This window comes from Euprymna scolopes, chromosome 36 (genome assembly GCF_053919585.1).
Source record: "Euprymna scolopes isolate OS-2025 chromosome 36, ASM5391958v1, whole genome shotgun sequence".
Lineage (NCBI taxonomy): Eukaryota > Metazoa > Mollusca > Cephalopoda > Sepiida > Sepiolidae > Euprymna > Euprymna scolopes.
In genome coordinates this window covers 954,624-977,821 of record NC_136517.1, presented here as the reverse complement: position 1 = coordinate 977,821, position 23,198 = coordinate 954,624, and the positions used below count along the sequence as shown (strand labels likewise).

The 23,198-nt window shown below is 35.2% G+C and overlaps 1 protein-coding gene across 2 annotated transcripts in view; it reads right to left on the bottom strand.

Moving 5' to 3' along the window:
• Positions 1–22,783, bottom strand: part of LOC145260279 (2-oxoisovalerate dehydrogenase subunit alpha, mitochondrial-like) — a 44,399-nt gene extending 21,616 nt beyond the window's left edge. The window contains exons 1-2 of one of the 2 annotated variants that reach the window (XM_080118117.1): positions 22,400–22,783; positions 2,041–2,202 (exon numbers count right to left, since the gene is read on the bottom strand). In XM_080118117.1, the coding sequence (XP_079974243.1) occupies positions 2,041–2,202; positions 22,400–22,519 (282 nt within the window). In that variant the 5' untranslated portion in view covers positions 22,520–22,783. Of the gene's footprint in view, positions 1–2,040; positions 2,203–20,828; positions 20,851–22,399 lie in introns of those variants that run through there. The other variant, XM_080118118.1, reaches the window with a different exon arrangement.
• Positions 22,784–23,198: the final 415 nt, after the last annotated feature.

The window sequence follows — 23,198 nt, the reverse complement described above, 5'->3', positions numbered from 1 at the left end:
GCTCCAGAAGATATCTCACTACTGATGCAATTCTCTATCTATATAAAAGCCAAGTACGTCCAAGGATGGAATACTGCTGCCATATCTGGGCAGGAGCTGCTAAAAATAGCCTATCCTGCCTTGACAAAGTACAAAATAGACTTCGTGGCTTAGTGGGGGATGCCCTTTTCTCTACCCTGCAACCTCTCTCCCACATCGTTATTTCCGTGGCAGGTGCTCGTCTGAACTCCAATCTCTGGGGCCCCCTCGCCAATCTTTCACGAAAAACACCAGTCTAGCTGAATCCACTGTGAAAAATTTCACCCACTTTTTATCTGTGCCTAAATCAAAACGTGGATTCCATGAACAAAGCTTCTTTCTTAGAACTGCACGCCTGTGGAACTCTGTTCCGTCTGCCTGCTTCCCACCTGACTACAAGTTGGATGTGTTCAAGTCCAACGTTAACAAATTCCTAATGAACCGCCCCCTTAAGTAAACACTTAATCAAATCTCCACACTAACGTAATGTACTTGCAATAACCCTTATACCTGAGTGGCTTCCGGGCCTTGATAAGTGGTAATCACTGTGTAAAAAAATTTAAAAAAATAAATATGTATGTGTATATATATGTATATGTATGTATGTATGTGTGTGTATATATATATATATATGTGTATGTATGTATATATATGTATGTGTACGTATGTATATAAGGATGGAGTATTGTTGCCACATCTGGGCAGGAGCTGTTAGAAAGTTCTTATCCTGCCTTGACAGAGTTCAAAAAAACTTTGGAGTCTATTAGGGGATGCCCTTTTCTTTTCCCTGCAACCTCTTTCTTGCAGAGGAAATGTTGCGGGCCTGTCTTTGCTTTATCATTATTTTCATGGTAAGTGCTCGGCTGAGCTCCAATCTATAGTATCCTCTTGCCAAACTTTCATGAGAAACACTTGTCTAGCTGAAATCACTATCAATAATTTCCCCCACTCTTTATTCGAGCCTAAACCTAAACGTAGATTCCATGTAGAAAGCTGCTTTCTTCGAACTGCACACTTGTGGAACTGTCTTCCGTTTGCCTGCTTTCCAGCTGACTACAATATGGTCGTCTTCAAGTCCAATGTAAACAAGTTCTTGATGAGCTGTTCCCTTTAAGTAATCCAATTTACCAAATTTGCACTAACGTTTCTATGATAATGTCCCATTGACTACTTTACACTCATTAACTCTTATTCTCGAGTGGCCTCTGGGCCTTGATATGTAGTGAGTCCTCTGTAAAAAATAAAAAACATTCACTATGTCAAATAAAAACTACTTAAAACAACTTGTGGGAGAAATGCAAATCAACTGAACTATTCATACTTGCACAATCAGCATGAGCCTGGTTGGTTGTTTGGTTTGTTTTACAACATATCAACTCCTTATGGGTCATTTAATGCCTAAACATTAGTTGTGGTGGATGGAAGTTAAATGCTATTAATGTTTAGGTCAACTTTGTTGAAGATCTCTTTTAGGTTATTTTCTTGGCAGTGTTTTAATCAGATGTGTTCAGAATGAGCCTTGCATTTGCTGAATATATTTCAAGTGAAATATTCTTTTTTTTTTTTTTCATTCCACTATGTTAAATAAGAACAACTTAAAACAACTCGTAGGAGATAAATGCACACCAACTAAACTGTTTATACTCATACAATAGCACAAGGCTGGTTGTTTTTAAGTTTGTTTTACTGCTGTTATGATTATTTAATGCCGAAATATTAGCTGTAGTATGATGGATGTTTTCTTAGTAATGTCTCACTTGTATCTGTTCAAAGTCTATACATTACATATTATTTTGCATTAAGTTATTAAATTTTTAAATTTTGAATTCGCAAAATAATTTGATTATGAAATTAAAGTCAAAAGTTAATTTCCATTTCTTTGTAACCAAATAACCAAATCAACCATTTTTTTTTTTATTTTATTCCTGCCAATCTTTTTTATTTGTTTTCTATGACATTACTTATGACCATTAAAAAAAAAAAACAAAAAAAAAAAAAAAAGGGGATATTTTTTCAAGTTACCTTTGGATCCTGATCCTTTTGAATAATCTCCCCATTCTTATTCATCACCCTGTAGACGGGGATCCCGTCGTACATATCAGGTCGCAGGAACTGAAGTGTGTCAACATAGGTGGATCGGGAACCCGGAAACACAGGACGGTCCTCTTCCAAGTGATGCAGAATCTGCAAACATTTTTAAAAATAAAACTCAGTAAATAAGAAAAAAGGTAGGAATTGCAAAGAGAATAACAATGTAGACTGACGATGTATGGTGTTAGAGTCCTGTTGTAGCCATAAAATCATGTTTACTAGGGATGTTTGCTACATTCACATTGTCACAATCAAGAACAATAAAAAATTGGACTGCCCATAGTTAAGTGAAAGCTCTGTTTTGATTAGCCACAGCACCAAGATGTAGATGAGATTAGCCCACCCTGCAAGTCTTTGGAACTCTCTTTCGGGACACTGCTTTCCAAACTGTACTGATATGCAGAAGTTCAAGTGTAATGTGAACAAGCATCTTTCTCCTCATCTCCCTTCATAATGCCCCCGCAAATTATATCCCCGATAGTAGCCCCCTACTTCAAAGTGGCGCCTGCCTTGTTTTGAGTGAAGATTGAATAAGAAAAATAAAAAAAAGTATCTAATTTTAGAGAGGGGAAGCGAGGGGGAGGGAGGTATTTAGGAAATTTAAATAACAGAAAAGAATCAAATCAAAATATTGTAATTTCTTAGTTCTTACGAACTGCATTTTTAGTTTAAAATAAATAAATAAAATGAAAAATCGTCAATAGAACAACCATTTATTTTCGTATTAACAGATTAATGAAACGATTCAGCTACTCAGGTCATCTTGGAAACATTTATTTTATTCAAGCTGTTTGTTTTTATTTTTGTTACAGAAGGTCTATATACACAGACGCAGCTGGTACCACAACACATAGCTTCTCTATATCTCATTCCCTATCACAGACGGTTACGTTTCCAACCCGTTTCCCTGACCAGCAAGAGCAACACGCATCACTTTTAGATCTGTTTCTGACCACGAGAAACATCCATCTGGCTGAAATTACTGTCAATAATTTTCCCCACTCTTTATCTGTGCCTAAATCCAAATGTAGATTCCATGAGCAGAGCTTCTTTCTTAGAAGTGCACGACTGTGGAACTCTCTTCCATTTGCCTGTTTCCCACCTGACTACAACTTGGATGTCTTCAAATCCAACATAAACAAATTCCTGACAAACCGCCCCCTTAAGTAAGACACTCTATCAAATCTCCATTACTATCTCATTGATTACTGTATACGCAATAACCCTTATACCTGAGTAGCCTCCGGGCCTTGATAAGTGGTGACCCCCATGTGAAAAAAAAAAAAAAAAAAAAAAGACCACAGTTCCTGATGATTGTGTTACGAACACCCACAGCCCACTTGGGAATGCTGATCAAGTAGTGATAATAGTTAAAATCATCCTAAACTCTAGAGCCAAAATGGAAGAGCCATTGCTCAATTATAAAAAGGCCGACTGGGAAGCCATCAGGGATCTCATTAGAGACGCCCTATGGTGAAATATCTTTTCACTTCCCGCTGAACAGTGCGCAAATGAGACTACTGAATGGTTCAAAACAGCAATTGAAGCACATGTCCCCACACAGAAATTATATAACAAGCCCCACTCTCCCCAATGGTTTACTTCCACATGTGTAGCTGCCATTGTGCAAAGACAGCATGTGTACCACAGATTTACCCGACATAAATACAGTTCAAACAGACAAAAGTATATAGAATCCAGAAGTAATTTTAAGAAAGAAATAGCGATAGCTAAGAGAGAATTTACTGAAACCACAAAAAAATGTATCAAAGCTCAGAAATTAGAAACCCGTGACTTCTGGAAAATCTACAACAGTGTAGTAAATAATGGGCAATCAACAATTCCCCCGCTATCCAACAATCATGAAGTTGTTTGCTCAGCAACCGAGAAGGCTAACATGCTTGCCAGTTGGTTTGCCTCCAACTCCACACTAGACCCTGCTAACCACCCTCTCCCAGACTTTCCTTTGCGGACAGACGCCACACTTGACGATCTGAAAATCACCCCTTCTCAGATGCATGCCATTTAAAAAAACCTTGACACTGCAAAAGCATGTGGACCTGATCTCATCCCAGCTGTGCTATTAAAAAAGTGCTCCGCTGAAGTAGCTCCAATCCTCTCCAAACTTTACAACAAATGCCTTAATGAATCTTGCTTTCCTGCCTGCTGGAAAACTGCTACTGTGGTACCAGTATTCAAGAATTCTGGCGAAATAACTGATCCAGCAAATTATCGCCCCATTAGCCTCCTCCCACTTTTTGCCAAAATATTTGAGTCCATAATTAACCAAGCTCTAGTCCATCACCTTACAGATGCTAAACTTCTTACCAACCAACAATATGGATTTAGACAAGCCCGTTCCACAGCAGACATCCTCACTGTAATCTCTGAACGTATATACCATTCACATGACAAAGCAGGGGAGGGTAGAGCAGTAGCTCTAGATATATCTAAGGCTTTTGACAGGTGATGGCATGAGGGTCTCCTCAGGAAAATTAGATCATACGGTATCACTGGTAGAATACTTAACATAATTAAATTCTTCTTAGATAAGAGAAAAATCCAGGTTATCCTCGATGGTCGTACATCTAAACAATATGATATAAATGCGGGAGTGCCTCAGGAGTCTATCCTTGGACCTCTATTATTCCTAATATTCATAAAGAACCTCCCTGACAAAATTGTCTGTGAGATGGGTATGTATGCTGATGACACCACGCTCTATAACAGACACGACAGGAAAACAAATGAACACATATCTAAAAAAAAAATGGCAGAAACACTAGAGAATGACCTCCAATCTGTAGTGAAATGGGGACAAAAATGGATGGTCACATTCAATGCTGCCAAGACTAAACTTGTTTCCTTCAATAATTACAAGAAACCTTCTCTACCACCAATAGCAATGGCCAAAGACTCTTTATCTGAAATTACATCTTTTAAACTCCTCAGCCTAACGTTCACAGGAAACATGAGTTGGAACAATTACATTGAGAGCATTGCCAGGACCGCTGCGGAAAAGGTAGGTTCTCTCTACCGTGCTAGAAAGCTACTGACACCTGAAAGTATCTATAAGGCAACCATTCGCCCATATATGGCGTATTGTTGTCATATTTGGGCTGGTGCATCTGCTACTAGTCTCTCACTCCTAGACAAGGTTCAAAAGAGAGTCGCCAACCTAATAGGTCCTGAACTGTCACTCAAGCTTCAGCCTCTGTCCCATCCATGCAATGTAGCATCCTTCTGCCTGTTCTACAAGTACTTTAACGGTGTATGTTTCGACGAACTGCAAGCACTTGTACCCCCCTCTACGTAAATACCCCCCGACAAACCCGACAAGCAGTACAATCCCACCACTTCACAGTAGAGAACCCTAGATGTAAGAGAGCCTTCTACTCCAGTAGTTTCTTCTCCAGAATCGCTAGACTTTGGAACTTCCTGCCAGGTTTCTGCTTCCCCAACTGTACTGACATGCAGAAGTTCAAGTGTAACTTGAACCAACATCTTGCTGCCCAACTCCCCACCTAGTACCCCTGTAGCCTGTGTCCCTACATCAAAGTGGCAATGTACCTTGTTTGGGGTGAAAATGTAATAAAAAAAAAAATTATATATATATATATATATATATATATATATATATATATAATATAAAGCTGTGTGTGTGTGTGTGTGTGTGTCTGGTTACGAATAGGCTCCTATATGGTTGACTATTTTAAAAAACTGATTACATATAATGATATTTAAAAGTGGCGCAGAGAAATAGTTTACATGATATAAAGAAATTATTTTTTTCAAAAAGTGAGGATCATCTTTCTATTTTGGTTTAACGTAAAATGAGCACCGACTTTCTGGCCACCTACTGATAATTTTTTTTCGTTTGTTTTTTGGGCTGCCTGAAAGCTTTTCTGGTAAATTTTTTTACTTACTTTCAACCTTAACAATCGCTTTTATAAAATGACAACTTTTCTAGGTTTTCGGATATGCTGAAAATGAATACTGCATTTAATTTGACGCAAACAAGTAGTTTTCCCGATATTAAGCAATGTAATTCCTTATGTTCTCAGTAGTGGTCATTTCTGTATGTGCAAGCGTCTGCATCAAAAATATGCACACACTTGCCTTCGCTCTTTGAGAAAGGACTTAGTTTATTGCTAATCGCTTGAACTACTTTTAAGGTGATTGTTAAGGTGGGAAGTAAGTAAAAAATTACCAAAAAAGCTTTCAAGCAGCCTTATCCCCCAAAAAATTATCACTAGGTAGCCAGAAAGTGGGTGCTCATTTTAAGTTAAATTTTAAAAATCGACATTGTTAAGGTTTTTTTGGAGTTGAAAAGAATTTCGACATTTACTGGAAAATTTTAACTTTTCAACTTGTATTCGTCGTCGATTATTAAATTGTTGTAAATTCTAATTTGCAGAGTTTAAATTGAATTTCTTATATATATGTTGTGCACTACAACTTAATGTTTCTCATATTAAGAATATAGACATTATATAGAGGATAATCTCCATTTCACGGTTATTAGCCACAACCAGATGTTGACAACATTAATTTGTGAAAGGGTGTAGTCATTCTCCCATGTGCAGCATCTGGTATTCCCTAAAGGTTAACCATCTGGCACTCACCACGTTCAATGTGATCTAATAAGAACGGGTCTGTTAATGAGATTACACGGTAATATAATTTTTAAAGTCGACAATCATCTTTATGCTTTCGTGCCATCCCCTAAATCGCTTAAATATAACTTAATATCTTCCTCAGTAATGCGTGAACTGGGTTGGTTCTTTCCAATGATTCAGTCACATCTCAAGTTAAATCCTGGACAACATTCCCTCTATCAGCATTGGATTGCATAAATCTTGGATCTGAAGATCCTTCTTAGGTCAGATCTTGCAGAGGTCGGCCAGGTTTTCACATTAATGCTGTTTTTTGCTCAGATTTCAAGCAGACAATCTACATGAAATGTTCGAACCATCCACTGATTGACCTTTGCTTCATACCAGCTCTGCAGAGGGAAAAGTTGTGCCTGAAATATATTTCACTTTTAGACCTGTACTAATCTTTTGTTAATATATTATATTGAAAAGATTACATGAAAGCGTGGTAGTTGCAGCATTTGGTTGAGCGCTGACGACAAATAAACTACTAAGACACCATTATAAATGAAATGAATAGGAAAAGAAAAAGAATATCCAAGAGGGTAGACGCGTGAGAAAATATATGGCATTGTAGATGTGGGGATTTCTATATTGAAAAGCAAGTTCGGTTCTTGCAAGAGAAAAAATAGGCACTCATTCAAAGACAAGTGCAGAAAGTTGAATAGGAGTGACAGCTTTTAAAGAGAAAGAATAATAATTGTGTCTGTTAATTGAACTTTCTTACTTAGTCGAATAAGAAAGAATGATATACACAACTAGTCCTGTCAAAACTGATATAAAAGATTGCAAGAGTTTTTTTTTTTTTTGCCATTTTATGTCAGGTTGGTTTTACTATACATTATACTAAAGTTGGACAAGATTCAAGCATGGGGAAGTTTCATATTTTAAAGTTGAACATTTTCGACTTACAAGTCATTTTCCATTAAATTTTAAATCTCTAATTCTATCAGTTTTCATGATAAACCAATAAATCTAGCATTTTTACCCATGTTTTTAGGGTCAATCTTTCACATGAAATGGTTGCCAGTTATGTTGAATACCCCCTTACACCATATCTATGGTTGCCCATATCCGATTCATATAAAGTTTCTTCAAAGTCCTTCACACTTCTTCCTCCTCATCCTCAATGACTGGAGCACTTTTCATCATGGCAATGTCCATATGCACTGGTACATTCTAGTTCATGATTTCTGCAGGTACACCTTAGGGTAATGCATCCTTCCAAACAATTGTAATGAATCATCTGAATCAGTTCATCTTGAGTGGGAATTTTGCCTGTTATTACTGGAACAAGTTTGTCTCCTACTTTCCATCCCTATTCAGATGGTGCCATTTCATAACTACATCCTATCTACTCCATAACTTGGTAGTAAGTCCACAGAGAATGAAATCTACAGACAGAGGAGGTTAGAGAGAGTTGTTCTGGCGTGACAAACATCTTTGTCTTTGCAGCTTTTTGCAGAACATATTGCATCTAATCGATGCCAGTGACTCCTTCTATTGAACAGTTCTATCATTTCCTTAAGACTATTGGTTTCCACAACATCCTGTATTTGTTTTTGTTGGGAAAATGCTTTTGAACAGTTTTTCATTGTCTTTTCTCTTCTGATGATTTGTTGAAACGCCAACTTCTTTCCTATTCCGAACATTCTGGACACCAAATTACATCCTGTAAAGGCATGCAGAAACAATAGATCATTGCAAACTGCTTCAGGCACCTGTTTGAGAACCTTAATATTATAGATGTATGCTTTCACGTTGTCAGAGCGGAAATAGACTGCAGTACATTTGGAAACATCTGTATGAAACAGCAAGGGAACAAGAAGATCTATGATTTCTCCAATAAGGCTTGTTGGTCTGAAAGCAGACATACTGATGGCTGCTTTTGCAATCTCAACATCAGCATCTCCTTCTGCTTGAATAACATCACATCCTTTCTGTTTCATTCATTCCATGATCAGCTGGATAAGTGTCTGCTTGTTCGCCCCATTCGACAAGACATCCTTTTTCCCAGAAAATATTGTCGACTCTGTAATGTTTATCTTCTTTGCATTCAACTTACAACTTTGTCTCTGATGTGCACAGTCGTTTATACTTGGTCCAACATCATAACCATCAAACACCACAGTCGCTCTTCCATAGTTTTAAACAGTGAATGAAGCATACTCATTTGCAATCAAACTGTAGGTGCCCCCCCTTCCATGTATTAGTATACGTCTGTATGCGATTGAAGTTGAGTGCAACAATAGGGAGTGAGGTCGGGAGAAGCAGAATATCCTCCTCTCATTTCCAAGGGAGCCAGGTTATAATAGAAAAATCACATCATATAACCTGGGATCCATACCAAAATTACTGCACTTTTTTGTCCACTCTGTAAAAGTAGCTAAGGGAAGAGGTCGGGCCAACCATAGATATGGTGTAAGGGGGTATTCAACATCACTGGCAACTATTTCATGTGGGAGATTGACCCTGAAAACATGGATGAAAATGCAAAATTTATTGGTTTATCATGAAAACTGATCGAGTTAAGAGATTTAAAACGTAATGGAAAATGTTTAACTTCAAAATTTGAAACTTTCCCATGCTCAAATTTTGTCCAACTTTTAGTATCATGTATAGTAGACCCAACATAAAATCGAAAAAAAAAAAAAAAAAAAAAAAAAAAAAAAATCTTGCAATTTTTTGTAGTTGGGGTATTTTGACTTCGGTAAATTCATTTTTTTCTGGCTTTCATTAATTTGTGTTAACAGTAAACAAAATTATTGATAGAACATATTTTCACACGATTAGTGATATTTATTGTGGATGTTTCTACTAGTATTGTTTAATCAGAGCTCTATGGACAAATTTAGCTTTAGTTGACCTTTGACAACTAAATATTTTCGTTTACTAGCCAAATAGAAAAGTTACTAGCCAAACCCATGTGATTTTTGGAATATGACATTTTCGTTCTATGATGATTGCATACATCATAAAGGTTTTTCTGTATTTTTTTAAAATAAGTGTAATTCTAAATATACATCAAATTTTATGTTGAGACCTGAAGGTATAAACATTCCAATTTCTTCAGATGTTTTTTAAACAGCTTTTGTTAAAAAAAAAAAAAAAGGAGTATATTCAATAAAATTTTTATTGTCTAAATAATTTAACTTTGTTATTTAAACAAATAAAAAAACAACGCTGAAAAGACATTCACTCAGCAATAAAATTTAGAAGATTGTCGGTGAAAAAGACGCAATTGCCAAAATATAAAAGTTTTATTATTTCTAGCCGCCACTTGAAAAATAAAAAACACTGTTCACTCGCAACATAAAGCCTTGTTAATTTTTTATTTTTTCATTTTAACTCAACAGACTTAACAATGCTTTTGTTTCAAAGTAAATGAACACTTTAAAGTAAGTTAAAACAAAAAACTTATCCAGGTAGGTAAAGAGTAACATATCTGGCCTTTGGTAACATTTGTTGCATTTTTTTTTTTTTTTTTTTACATAGGCATCACCACTTATTAAGGCCAAGAGACCACTAGAGGATAAGGGTTAAGATTGTACAGTAGTCAATTGAACAATATAGTAATTGTTAGTAATAGAAATTAGGTAAATTTGTTAACTAAGTGGAACAGCTCAACAAGAACTTGTTTTATGTTGGACTTGAAGAAAACTAGATTGTAGTCAGCTAGAAAGCAGGAGAACGGAAGACAGTTCCACAGGCGTGCAGTTCTAAGAAAGAAGCTTTTTTCATGGAATCTATGTTTAGGTTTAAGCACAGATAAAGTGTGGGGGGAATTATTGATAGTGTTTTCAGCTAGACGAGTGTTTCTTGTGAAAGTTTGGCGAGGGGGGACCATAGATTGAAGCTCAGTCGAGCACTTGCCATGAAAATAATGATAAAGCAGAGACAAACTTGCAACATCTCTCCTGTGAGATAGAGGTTGCAGAGAAGAGAAAAGGACATCTTCTACAAGGCTACAAAGTCTATTTTGAACTCTATCAAGGCAGGAACAGTCCTTTCCAGCAGCTCCTGCCCAGATGTGGCAACAGTACTCAATCCTTAGACGTACCTGGCTCTTATATAGATAGAGAATTGCGTCAGCAGTAAGATATCTACTGGATCGATAGAAGGATCCCACCATTTTTCCAGTGGCCTTGGCAACAGATTTAATGTACGTGTTCCATTTCAGATCAGGAGTAAAGGTCAAGCCCAGAAGCTTATCAAAACATGAGGCCTCCTCAAGACAAGAGCCATTTATTTCAATTGATGCCAGATAGGGATCAGAGAGAACTTGGTTGTTTACGATCTTAGATGTGCTACCCTATATAGTAGTGTCATCAGCATAAATGTCTACAAATGATGTAAGGATGTGATTTGGAAGATCATTAATGTAAATCAGGAAGAAAATTGGGCCCAGGATGGAACCCTGAGGGACGCCAGCATTAATACTGTGAGCTTCTGATTTCTGCCCATCAACTACTACTCTTATGAACCTATCAGAGAGAAATGATTTAATAATTGAGAAGACATTTCCAGCTATACCATAGCAGGAGATCTTGTGAAGTAAACCTTTATGCCATACTTTATCAAAGGCCTTTGATATATCAAGAGCAATTGCCCTAGAAAGGTGACCTCTGTTGAGCGATTTGCTAATCCTATGAGATATAACTGTAAGCACATCTGCTGTAGATCTAGCAGAATGGAAACCATATTGCGTGTCATTAAGAAGGTTATTTTTGCTGAGATGGTTGATTACTTCTCTATTTAACACAGATTCCAGCAACTTACTCATGACACACAGGAGACTTATTGGCCTGTACTGAGAGGGAGATAAGCGATCACCTGAATTCTTAAATACAGGGCATACTGACGAGACTTTCCAGAGTGATGGGAAACAATTCTACTTAAGACAACGTTTAAACAGTTTTGTAAGTATTGGCGCTAGTTCAGGTTAAAGTTTTTTGAGCACTATAATTGAAATACCGTCAGGGCTAGTTGCTTTACTGGAATCAAGGTTTTTGATTAGCTTGTATATTTATTTTTTCACCCCACTCTCCTTTATTTTTTTTACAAACAAAAAAAAGGCCAGAGATTATTAATATGTAAAAAAATTTAAATCTATCTATATATCTATAATAGTGAGAATGTGTGTGAGGACAATTCTCAACCTATATACTTAACAAATTTTTTAATATGCAGACTTGAAATTAGGTATATAGGATAGTCAGACATGTGGAAAACTTTTTAATCAGTTTTCATCTGGAAAAAAATGTCCGTTAAGGTGTCAAAATTTAAAAATTGGTTCGAGGTTATCTTTTTGACAACTGTTTCACGAATCCACATGTGCAAATGGTTCATATGACAGATTACTTATGTTAAGAATAAGTACATTTGAAAACACTTTTTAAAGATTGTGTCAAGCTGGGCTAATGATTATCGTACTTGACTCATTGTCTTTAGGTTTTTGTTTCAATTTAATTTTTACTTACAAGAAGTGAACTGTTTAGAAAAAATATAATACTCACATGCGCAGGTCTCAGTTTCTTTCTGTCTTTGTTTTTTTTTATACTTTATTTCTCTTAAAGGAATTTAACGCCAGGTACATCTGCTAGTGAATAAATAAAAGGCTGAAGTTTTTATTTTCTCTCTCTTTGACGGAATGGTCATTACTAAGCAGCCATGGCATTCTTCACGAATCGTCGCCATTGACTCAGGTTCTGTGCCATTCTGAGCAACTCAGCCATGTCCACGATGTCCTTCAAGTTGTCTGACATTCTTATTTTTGGTCTTCCACGTCCTCTTTTTCCAGGGGTTGTACTAAAGAGCAAATCTTTTTGTTAGGTTGTCTGTTCTGGCCATTGTCCCAAAAATCGCAATTTTCTGTCATTGATGTTGTCCAGCAGTCTTCAACATGGTCCAATCTTCTCCAGAACCCATTCATTTGTACGTTTGTTCACCAAGCTTACATGAAAAATTCTACGGTAGCACCACAATTCAAAAGCTGTCCAATTTTCCTGTTGTCAACTTCCTTCAAGACCCAACATTCTGCTCTGTATGTTGCTATTGAGAATACCAAAGTTTTCAGAAGTCGATGTGAAATGGATTTGTCTTTCCAGATATTAGTTTGCATAATCATTGTTGTCTTTGCCATCGTAATATGTCGTCTTACTACTTCGGTATCATCTATTTTGTTTGTGAAATCTGCATCTTCAACATTTTGATTGCCCACAATCAGGTTTTCATTATCTGGTGCCTGTGTTACTTTCATTACCTTTGTTTTGCTGATGTTGAGGAAGAGTGTGACTGTACTAACCTGCAGAAGTTTAAATGTAATGTGAACGGACATCTTGCTGCTCAACTCCCCACAATCCTCTGTTAGACATGGTCCCAAATAGTAGCACTTTATGTTCTAAGCGACAATATGGTAAAAAAAAAAAAATTCAATTGACAATCCATTCATTTCCTTAACCCTTATCCTCGAGTGCCTTTTGTCCTTGATAAATGGTGATTGGTGACTTATTATTAATAAATAAATAAAAGATCTACTTTGCTTTCCCCAAATATTAATTTTACAAAAATCCAGCAGACGATATAAGGCTGACTAAAAAAATTAAAAATTGAATCCTTGACACAAATAAAAGTGTGATAACAACACACCACGTGGCATTGCGGTTAACATTCTCATGAAAGAAATTAAAGGATACACATCTAGGAAAAGCTTTGCCACTCAATATTCTCCCCCCCCCTTTCCCGCTAAGAAGGCAAAAAACAAAAAACAAAAAATGTTGCATTTTCGTACGGCATAATCATGTCGACACACCGATTCTCGTTAGATCCCTGGAGTTAAGCAACTTTGAGCCCAGATGGGTGATCAATTTGGGAATTCCAGGTGCTGTATATAGGAGGACGTCGACACCTCCCTGCAAGAAGGGCAAAAACTTAACGTTCTCATCTCCCCTATCAAGGATATACATGCGACTGGGGATCACTGCTGAATTTCATACTCCCATTGAACTTCCTCCTTTGGAGGAAGCTGATTAAACCCAAACAGTGTTAGCACCGTTCTATTCCAATGTTGCATTATAGTTAACAAGAAAGAAAGAGGTGTATAAAATAAAGCAAAAAAAAAAAGCAAAAAAAACTACACATTCAACATATAACTCTTGCCAAAGGCAATAAAAGTTGCTTTTCTATCTACCTGCATATATTCTTTTGGTACATGGGCAATAAACACAACTTCCGCAAGTTTTAACTCAATTATTTTTCATGTTAAAAGTGCTTGTATTAATAATGAAAATAAATAATTTATAAGAACATGCGAGATTTATATCAATTTTATAAAAATTGTGTATTTTAATTAGAAAAAATATACAACGCAAATGATTTAAAACTTATAGAAATTTGGGTTCCTTGGCATTTATACCCATTTAATTTCAAAATAAAAACTCCCCCAAAAATAGAAAAGATGTATACAACATAAAAGTACCTTTTGTAAGATTATTGACCATAGTCGAGGACAACCTGAAGGCTCCCTTTTCATTAGGTATTACACGAAGACATACGGGATGATGCTATTCATTTCTCTGGATTACTCCAATTATCTTGATTCTCACTTTGTAATGCTGAGTGTTTAACAAGGAGCCTCCAGGTACCATTTTTAAAGTTTTAATAACAGTGAGAGAGAGTTGTTAAAGCAGCCACTACCCATAAGCAACCGCCTCAATACAGCAATGCTCACCAATGCCAAAAAGTGCCTGCCAGTGCCCAACAGTACCCTAAAGTACATTTCAGTGCCATCAAGCACCAGTAACCACCTTAAAAAATACTATTCACCATTTACTGCTGATAACATTCATAAACGCTACTGAATGACAGTGCCCAATAATTGAAGAAAAGTAATTTCATTTTAAACCAACAATGATTGATTGTCACAGGGGCAGCCTGTGCCCACGAAATGCCTCATAACACCACTACAGGTCAGCGACATCCAGTGACAGTCAATTTAATTTTGGAACATTCAAATTTAGGTCGATATCAGTCAATGACACTCAGTGGATTCCGCTAGCTGTCACTGCCAGACAATGCGCAACAGTGGAAGCCAGATTATTTCATTTTGGCCATTGTCATCATCTTTCTGTGCTAATATTTTTTTTTTTTACTACTTATCCATAGTCAGTAGTTTACATGACTCACATATGATAATACACTAGATAATCATAGAGGACTTTACAGAATCTCTCTTGGTAATGGGTCATAATTCCCCTGTGAAACGCCAGTACACGGGTCCTGCTAGTTATTATTATTATTATTATTATAATAATAAGTAGCCAATTTTAAAAAGGATGTCAATAGTGGAATCAATCCATTCAAAAAGTCGTACGAGTACCTTGTACCAATTCATATGAATTGGTACAAGGTGCCTTTAATAAGTTACAGACTTTTTTTATACAGGCATTTAAAATTGTCATAGACTCTTGAAAATTCAGTATGTTATTGCCGTAGATCTTATGAAATGACTGACCAATTTTTACGACTTCAGGTTAAAATGAACAGTTACAGCAGGGATTAGAATACACTGTACTAAAGTCTGATTGTCACAGCTGGTGAATTTCAAAAATGCAATCTGGATGTGAAGTCACTTTAGAAAGATATGCAATAAAATTCTGTTTTAAACTTGGAAAAAATGCTACAGATACGTATGGAATACTTCAGAATGAAGGCAGGAAGTTTGAGGGATAATGATAGGTGTGGAGGAGTAAGGAAGTCAGAACACCAGAGTTGATTGGCTATATAAAAATTTCATGGATAAGGACAGTCGTGTGTCTATAAAGACAATAAGTGCACAATTTGATGTCAGTGTGGGAACTGTACACACAATTATTTGTAAGAAACTGAAGATAGGGAAGATTTGCACAAAGTTTGTCCCAAGTGTGCTCAGAGAAGATTAGAAAGGAAGACATTGTCATGAAAGCAGGAAGATGGTCAAGCTGATAAATTCCAGAGACCCAATAGAAGCATGTTGGCTTTCCCAGACCCAAGATGGCCAAACCGAACAAATCCATCTAAAAACTTATGATGATCCCTTTTTTGATAGCATGGGCATGATCTACATGCACTGGGTTCCGGACAGACAGTCAACAAGGTTTTAAGGATGTTCAAGAAGAGATTCTTTCAGAAGAGGCCAATGCTCTTCAAATCGGGTCAGTGGCATTTCCACCAGGGCAATGCACCAGTCCACAACTCCATCTTTGTCACAAATTTCTTGATTGAGATGGGTATCAAGACAGTTCCTCACCCTCCCTATAGTCTAGACCTTGCTCCCTGTGACTTTTGGTTATTCCCTCAGCTCAAGGAAAACTTTAGAGGCTGTCGAGACAATTGGGATGAAAGAGACTGTGACACGGGTCATTGACATGCTCACATAAGAGAACTTCCATGGGCCCTTCCAAAAATTGTTGGAACGGTTTAAGTGTATTGCAGCCAGAGGAGATTACTTCAAAGGAGACTAGAGTTTAATGTGTGTACTATCAATAAAAGTGTCTTTATGAAAAAAGTCTGGAAACTTATTGAAGGCACCTCATACTTTATGGGCAGCTATGGAAGTTGATCTTTACAATTACCACACTTTTTATTGGAATATAAGGATAGTGGTGTTCTACTCAAACAAGAAACATCTAACCAAGATTAAAAAAATTAAAAATGATAATTATTAAATCACTATATTTCAATGGAAGGTGACGGTGGTCAAGTGGCTTAGGTATTCCAAGTTTGAATCCAGTTCGTTCCACAAAAAAAAAAAAAAAAAAAAAGAAAGAAAATCGCTTTCGCTTAGGATGTTGGCAACCTTCTTGTGGTCCCTCACGTAAGTACCCGATATCTTTCTAGAAAGAAAGAATTCTGGGTATTATTGATCCGTGCTGAAATAATGTTATTTAAAAAGCCATTCTTAACATGGGGAGGGTGTTTTGTACCTATTCTGTACTTTAATCTTACAATTGAATAAAAAAACATATCATAAATCTTTAATTAAACTTGGAAATACGATTTAAAAAATAGCGTGGATCAGTAAGTGGATTAGCACCGAATTCTGGTTAGAAAAATTATTGGGAAACCCAATGCCAGCAAAAGAATCTTTGGATTCATACGATATGATGATGTTATATTTCAATTATGAGGACTCATAAATTAAACAGCTGTCTAGTCTTTAAAAAGTGTAGTATGTGTTTCGTCATTACTTATCAAGGCCAAAATCCATTGGAGGTTAACAATGAACAAGATCGATGAAGAGTCTCTTAAACGATGAAGAATATTATAAACGGATTGAAAAAGATGAATGAAATGAACAAAGTTTTGATTACTTATGAGGACGGTTATTTGTTGACATTGGATTTGAAGACAATCATGTTGTAGCTTGCAGGGAAGCAATCACGTGGTAATGTGTTCCACAAAGGGGAAATTCTAGGAAAGAAACTCTGTTCATAGTAATTCCGACTGGCGCTAGGCACACAGAAAACAAGAATGTTGTTTTCAATTGTCGGAGAAAACGTTTTCATTAAGACGAGGAGATAACTGTCGGTTTTATTGTTTATGTATTTGTTAGCGTTACTTTTACTTAGCCAAGCCAGCGTGTTTTTCAAGCGTTACTTTACTTAGCCAAGCCAGCGTGTTTTCGCAAGCAAGTGCTGGTGAAATTGTCGTCCATCTTGAAAAGCACGCTGCCTTGGCTAAGTAATAGCGACACTAACAAATGCATAGATAAATTTCAGTAAAAACACCTGAAAATTACATAAGTAAAAAATAAAACACATTTTATTGTGGTAACAGTTATTTAAGTGCTTTTCCATGGCTATACTCATATGAAAAATAATAATGAAAACGATAATTGCGGCGAAATTCCGACTATGGATAAAAGTCGAATTTCATAATTAAAAGAAAAACACTGATTAATTCCCGTAAATTTTGATGACCGGTATTTTCTTTCATCACAAGTAAGTACTTCATAGAGGTTTCTTGTTATTTTTATTTTTATTTTGCAACTATATTTTATATATGGAGAAGAAGCACTGTTATTTGTTGTCTTATTTGTTTTTTTTTCCTCTCCTCTTTTCTTTTACTGCACAATAGTCCATTTCACATATCCAAAAACGATTTTGTGTTTAATTTTGCCTTCGTGAGAAGGCACCTTAACATGGTTATTACGCGCTAAAGTAGCAGTTAAAAGCTTATAAAAAGTTACTTTTTACGGTGTATTCGGCTCTGTTTTGAACGAATATCACATTTAAAATTGTCGCCGACAAATAATTTTCATGATATTAAGACCTTTATTATCCAATGTATTCCTTATTGTTTTCACTGGTGACCATGTTTGTTTTGCGCGCACATGCATTGAATTATTGCGCGCACGCAAAAGCAAACATGGCCACCAGTGAAAATATACATCGGATAATAAAGGTCTTAATATCATAAAAATTACTCGTCGGCGACAATTTTAAATGTGATACTCGTTCAAAACAGAGCCGAATACCTCTAAAACTTAGCTTTTTAAAAATAAGGCTTTAGCTTAGGCACCGCCAAAAATGGCCGCAAAATCAAGTTGTTGTTGTTTTTTAAAACGAAATTACATTTATTAAAATCCATTATTTCTGAGTAACTTTTTTTTTTTCCAGAAAGATAAAACCCTGAATTTTATCATATAGAAAACAGAATAATGTAAAACTTTTTCTACTATTTTTAATTCAATTTTAAATGTTAAATTTTCTCAAAAAGTTAACAATTGACATTTTTTGTCTTGCACAAAAAACGTACTTAAATATTTAAAAAAAAAAGGGGTTTTGAAATAATTAATTAATTTATTTATTGTCTAACTAAGATTTAGGATGATTTTCTAAGAGAATATGCAAAAATATTATAATATAAGTACCTGAATTTCAAATAATTCCACTTATTCATATAGGTAACCAGATATTTCGCGTTGACGTAGAGTTCAGATCGACTCTGTTTACGTTTTCGTTTGATAAAAAGCAAACTATGGAAGACCAAACAGGCCAAAAAAAACTTATTTTTCAGTGACGAAAATTTCAATGTATTATTAAGCTGAGGCTGGCCAGTACCAGATAAGTGACCATTTGTATGAGTTTGGTTTTTAATGTGTATGTGTGTGGGGGCCAGGCTCCCCAAAATGGGGGGAGGGGCAATTTAAAGCAGAATAAAAAAAAAGATATTTCAGCGCGTTTGGTCCACCGTAGTCGAAAGGCGGCAAACGTTTTCAAATGGGATCGAAAAAAATGATGCTATTTTTAACACAAAGGGCACAATATTTATCGAATTTTTTTTTTTTTGGTATCGATTATTCAAAGCATGCCCTGTTTAATAATGGGCATGCATTATGCGGCTCGCTAAAAAAAAAAATTGTTAATTTATTTATCAAAAATTTTAAAATAGCTTTTTTCGTATAAATATTAACAAATTTTTTTTTTTGTTTTGCTTAACTTAAATTAATTATTTTACTTAACATATTCACCGAATTTCACACTTCAAAACTCAAAAGCGGGATAATTAAACACAATCGAAGTTCTGATATTCAGACGTCAAAATAAGGTATGCCAACAATTTTTTTTTTTTTTTTTTTTTTAATCTATAATTCTGTCCCTTACAACAACACAATATGTTGATTTCAGTTTCAGATGATTATTTTAAGCATATTTGTTCCCACTTCAAAACAAGGGGGGGTTTGTAAGCAAAAAAAAAGGTACTTATACAGTTTAATGACGACATTAAAAAATGGAAATATTGAAAAAAAATTTTTTTGTACGTACCTGTTATAGACTGAAGTTCTTCGAAAAAAAATTTCACTTCATTTGATCAAGTAGTTTTTTTTTTACAGCGAAAAACAATTATTTATCACGACGACGTCAACGTGCCCATTTTGGAAATGTACCTAGCAGAATACCTCCATTTTAGGCCAGATTTCGCAATCTAGCCTTTTTTTTTTTTCGCCAGAATGAGATGCGCACATCACATCTGCAATTTTTTTCCGTTTTTTTTTAATTTTTAAAGCAGAATACTATTGAATATGCCAAGAAATTGAAGAATGCAAAGAACTGAAGAATTTTTTACGCGATTATTTTCGAAACATGCGCAGTAGTGTTTACCGATGTATTGGAAAATTCAAAATGGTGCCTGACACTCTCTTTAACATGGTAAGTTTGGGAAAAGGTGTTATAAATAATAAACTACACAAAATACTATTTAAAAAACACCGAATATATGTAAACTTATGTCACGGTAATATATATTGAGCGAATTTCTAACAGTACTTTGTCTAGTTTATTATTTATAACGTCTTTCCTGAAGTTACTGTGTTAAAGAGAGACTCTGGCGCTATTTTGAATTTTCCAATACATCGGTAAACACTGTATGCTTTTCGAGCTGAATAAACATGTTACATTGAATAAAAACACTAAAAACATATCCATATACAGTAATACAAACCCTAAGTTTGTTTTTTTTAATTCGAAAATTTCGGTTGCATATTTCTAATTTTTCTAATATTTTATTTTTATTTTCTTCTGTTACAAATTAAAAAAAAAAAAAAAAAAAAAAAACACTCCAAAAATGGCATCTGTCTTCAAAAAAAAAAAAAAAAAAAAAAAATTCTCATTCTGGTGGAAAAAAAAAGGGCTAGATTGGCCTAAAATGGAGGTATTCTGCTACGTAGGGCAGTTACCGGCCCTTGGGGAAAGCTACCTGCCCTTGGGGAATTCCTGGGCGCTGCAATAACATTTCCAAAATGGCCACCTTGACGTAGCCGTGATAAATAATTGTTTTTCGCTGTAAAAAAAAAACTACTTGATCAAATGAAGTGAAATTTTTTTTCGAAGAACTTCAGTCTATAACAGGTACGTACAAAAAAATTTTTTTTCAATATTTCCATTTTTTAATGTCGTCATTAAACTGTATAAGTACCAAAAAGAATATATATATAAATATCGTTTATGAAAAATAAGTACACTGTTATAAAGTTCATTCTTCTCTTAATAATCGCTGAAAATTTCGTATTGATCGGATAATTACCTGATTTTTGGTAGATTTTTAAAAAGACGGTCCGTCAAAAAGTACTGACCTGCCCCCCCCCCCAGTTTTGGCGGTGCCTACCTGGTACTCTAATGCACATTGACCCTTAAAATGCGCAATTTTTATATCGAATTATTTCACAGGGTTTGTATTACTGTACACATAGATTCGAAAAAGTTGTCAAAAAACAAATATAGAACAAATAAATGTTATCAAAGGCAAGATAAGTTAGTAGTTACTTTTCTACCTAACTGGATATATTTTTTGTGTTTTTATTCAGTGTAACATGTTTATTCAGCTCGAAAAACATGCAGTGTTTACCGATGTATTGGAAAATTCAAAATGGCAGCCGACTCTCTCTCGGAGAGGGTACGTTCGGGAAAAGGTATTATAAATAATAAACTAGACAAAATACTGTTAGAAATTCGCTCAATATATGTTACCGTGACATAAGTTGACATATATTCGGTTGTTTTCTAACAGTATTTTGTCTAGTTTATTATTTATAATACCTTTTCCCAAACGTACCCTCTCCGAGAGAGAGTCGGCTGCCATTTTGAATTTTCCAATACATCGGTAAACACTGCATGTTTTTCGAGCTGAATAAACATGTTACACTGAATAAAAACACAAAAAATATATCCAGTTAGGTAGAAAAGTAACTTATCTTGCCTTTGATAACATTTATTTGTTCTATATTTGTTTTTTGACAACTTTTTCGAATCTATGTGTACAGTAATACAAACCCGGAAGAACTGCTCCTAAGTTAGAGTAGCTTGAGTTGACCTGTCCTCTATAGCATTTACTGGTATGTATTTAATTAGGTAACTTGTAGCACGTGTTCTCAGCAATTACTAAGGTGCTTATACCTATTTAAAAAAAAAAATGAATCGCAGAAATATCTTTTCTTTTTTTTACGACGTACTTATCACTGAACAAAGATGTCATATTCTAAAAGTCACGTAAACTGATAAAGTAGTTTTTCTAACTAATAAAATCAAATTTTACGATTTTTAACGATTAACAATTTTTGACAGTCATTGTTTATAAATAAGGAGGAGACAACTCAATTCGAACTATCGAGATCAAAATCACCCTCGTAATGAATTTAATTTAGTTTTAAAATCGTTTTAAAAAATGCTATTTGATCAATTTACGTAATTTTTGGATATGACATCTTCGTTCCGTGGCGAGTACGTACATCATATTTTTCGGAATTTATTTTTAAATCATGTGTTATTCTAAATAAACACCGATTTTTTTTTTTTTTTTATATATAATCAGTAATTCCAAATAACATGTATAAATTCGCACTAATCACATAATGAAAATACACAATATAATAATTCACTGAAGATCATTGAAATAAACAAGACGTTTGATCATTGGAAAAAAACAGATGAGTTTTTTTTTTTACCCATGTTTTTTTATTGCTTTTTTTTTTATAGGTATTTTTTAATCGAACAAAAAGCGCCACAGTTGAAAATTTACTGTGAATATTGTGCACGAATAAATATTTTCTACTTACTTCAGCCCCCGCCCCCCTAAATATAAAAAATGAAAATACTTACAGGTGAAGGGCTGAATTGTCGTGAAAACTTTAACTGCAAGGGCGAGTAACCTTTCACGTGTTTTTTAAGGAGACCCGAGACAAATGTCCGATGTAAACCCCTGGCAATACACGCATTCATTATGTCTGCGCTTAATAGAATATCTTTTATTTATTTGTTATTGTTTGTTTTACAAAGTCAAAATAAAAACAAAAAGAAAATAATAGATAGACTCCTAAGACGACAAAAGATAATCTCCGGCCCTCTGCTACGGGGGGTTTTCTTTTCTCTCTCTTCTTTTTTTTTTTTTTTTTTTTGTTCAAAATCGAAACCAATGTAAGGAGAGTTGAAATGCGTTATACGTCATCATAATCCGCGTACACACAGATACATAAAAAAAAAAAACCCATGACGTAGAACGCAGGTTACGTAGGCAGAGCTGTCATGACCTCTGGAAAGCAGGCCGTTTATTTGCCGACGTCAGAGCTGTTGGTAACAAATCACGCCTAAGTAGATAAACAAGACGCTTGGAAAATAACGGTTACATACTACTTTTTTTTTTTTTTTTTTTTACAAAGGCATCACCACATTATCAAGGCCCAGAGGCCACTCAAGGATAAGGGTTAAAGAGTGTACAGTAGAAGTTGGTCAATATAGTAATCATTAGTAATGAAAATTTGGTAAATTTAATAACTTATATGGAACGGCTCATCAAGAACTTATTTACCTTAGACTTGAACACAACCATATTGTAGTCAGCCGGAAAGCAGGAAAACGGAAGACAATTCCACAGGCGTGCAGTTCTAAGAAAGAAGCTTTG